Source organism: Salvia splendens, chromosome 20 (assembly GCF_004379255.2).
Source record: "Salvia splendens isolate huo1 chromosome 20, SspV2, whole genome shotgun sequence".
Taxonomy (NCBI): Eukaryota; Viridiplantae; Streptophyta; class Magnoliopsida; order Lamiales; family Lamiaceae; genus Salvia; species Salvia splendens.
In genome coordinates, this window is record NC_056051.1 from 22,026,389 (window position 1) to 22,028,656 (window position 2,268).

The following is a 2,268-nucleotide window of genomic DNA, read 5'->3' on the forward strand; positions in this document are numbered from 1 at the left end:
TTAAATTGATTAAACTTTTGGTGGGTCCCATATCTAATTACGTGGAGAAATTGGAAAATCCAGCCAACCAATAACATCTCATTATCTGATACACGGTGGGCCATACCGTTATCTACATGCTGCTACTAGTTAGTTCATTCTCGTGTTTTATTTTTCAGTAAAACGAATAACAAAATTAAATTATCCGATCACCATGCTCCAAGATAGATGGACGTGTTCATGGATTCTTAATTTTTTGTAAGAATTAATCATTTAGTATGATTTGTTTGCAGTTGGCTAATAAACTCAGTAATACAAATAACTTAACATAGCTGCAAAAAAAGCACCACAAAAAGAGAAGTAGAAAAAACTTCACAAAAGAGGAGTACAATATTTACACATGCACATTCTTCATCATCATCATCTTCAGATGTCCAAAAAAATCTTGCTGAAGATCTCGCTAGAAGCTCGGAACGACGCCGTACGCTGCAGACTCCACTTCCAGCTCCGACCGCTTCGCAAATCTCCCCTTGATTCTCGGACGCGTCTCCGCGTATGCCTTCCTCGACGCGTACCTGATCGTCTTCTCGAACCTCCTGTTCTTCCTCTTCTCCCTGTACCTCATCACCCTCGCTTCTCTGTCCATCCCCACCACCGCCACCGCCGCGGCGCTCTCGCTCCCATCCGCCTCCGGCACCACCCCCACCTCCATCGACGCCGACGATACCTGTCAAATCGCATTAATTGATTAATTTTTCAAGCAAAAATTGAGCATATCGACTGAGTTAGGGTTTATGCTAAATCCCCAATTACTCAATTGAATTAGGGTTTTAAACTTGAAAGGATCATACGCTTTGGCTGATGGATTGTGAGGTGAAGTTGTACATGAAGGGTTTGGGGCTCGGGTAGTCCATTTCGTAGGTGGGGAATCCGTCGACGACGGGACCGGGTACGTAGTTACCCGACCCGTATTCGGGCTTGTCCTGCACCGGCACGACTCCGTCGGCGGCGGAGTAATGCTTTTGCTCGCTATCGACGATTTGGTGCGGCTTGCATTTGAGATCCAGATCCAGATACGGATCCATATCGGAGAACATCGACATGTACTCCGGCGACCCGGATTCCTCCTCAATTTTGCTATTCGGGTCTGGAAGGAGCCACGACGCGGCCTCGGCCTCCTCCTCGGAGCTGGCTGCGGCGGCGTCGTAGAAGGGGGAGACGGGGACGCGGTCGTGGCGGCGGGCGAGGGGGTTGGCGGAGTGGATGTCGGCGTCGCAGGCGGCGCAGAGGGCGGCGGCGTCGGCCTTGCAGGTGAAGGAGGCTGGGGCCTGCTCGCAGACCTCGCAGATCCAGACGCGGCCGTGGAGCGAAGCCAGCTTGTTGGCGGCGTGGACGTCGGCGTCGCACGCACGGCAGAGGAACGCGGAGTCGGCCCGGCAGAAGACGGCGGCGGAAGCCGACTTGCAGGAGTCGCAGAGCTTCGCCGTTATCATTTCTCTTCTTCTTTCTCGCTTTGATTGATGACTGTTTGTGTGATTTTGTTGCGAATTCGATTTCTCTCTCTCTTCTTCGAGATGAAGAAATTTTAGAGAGAATTGAAAACTGGTGGCTGCGTTTTTATCATTTTATGACTGTAAACGAGCTGAATGGGTAGGGATGATCTCAGTTGTGGCCAATGACGTGACGACATATGGCGGAGTCTTAGCCAAATAAAAAAGGTTGAATTCATTTTATCTTAATTTTGGATTATGTTGTTTAGACAAGGGGTGGGGTCCACGGAGAGACGTGGGAGATTTAGCTAGTTGAGTAAACAGAATTTTCCACTATAATGCCAACGTGTTCAAGATTTTTTCTTTTTTTTGTTGGACGAAGTTATCAATCATCTATGAAGTTTAACGTGGGGATTCAAGAGATATCTCATTTAATGAATCGATGTGCATATCCAAATCATTTAAGATCAAGTTATTTCAAGTAATGGACACGGTAGGGATCAGACTAGGGTCGGATTCACTAATAACCAAGACTTCTTTGTTCTTCATTAAAGAGCTCAGTCAAACTCTAACCATGCGACTGATTTACAATTCAAGGTACAATCTTGAATACATAATACAATACTATTACAACTAGACTAAGATTGTCCTCGCTTCTTGAGAACTCCTCTGCCTGCACACTTAAGAAACACGTCAGCACCACAATAAGGATCCTCTCGGATCTTAGGCAAAAACGCAAGTGAATCAAGATCAAGCAGAAACACAGAATAGATCGGAACTACGGCTCAGCCACCCGCTG

General features: G+C 47.2%; 1 protein-coding gene across 1 annotated transcript; it reads right to left on the reverse strand.

The window, feature by feature from the left end:
* Window positions 1-289: 289 nt before the first annotated feature.
* Window positions 290-1,596, reverse strand: LOC121780605 (zinc finger protein CONSTANS-LIKE 4-like). The gene is made up of 2 exons (XM_042178218.1): window positions 831-1,596; window positions 290-706 (listed from the first exon to the last, which is right to left on the reverse strand). Exons 1-2 carry the CDS (start codon window positions 1,470-1,472, stop codon window positions 440-442), a joined length of 909 nt encoding a protein of 302 aa, XP_042034152.1. The 5' UTR covers window positions 1,473-1,596; the 3' UTR covers window positions 290-439.
* Window positions 1,597-2,268: the final 672 nt, after the last annotated feature.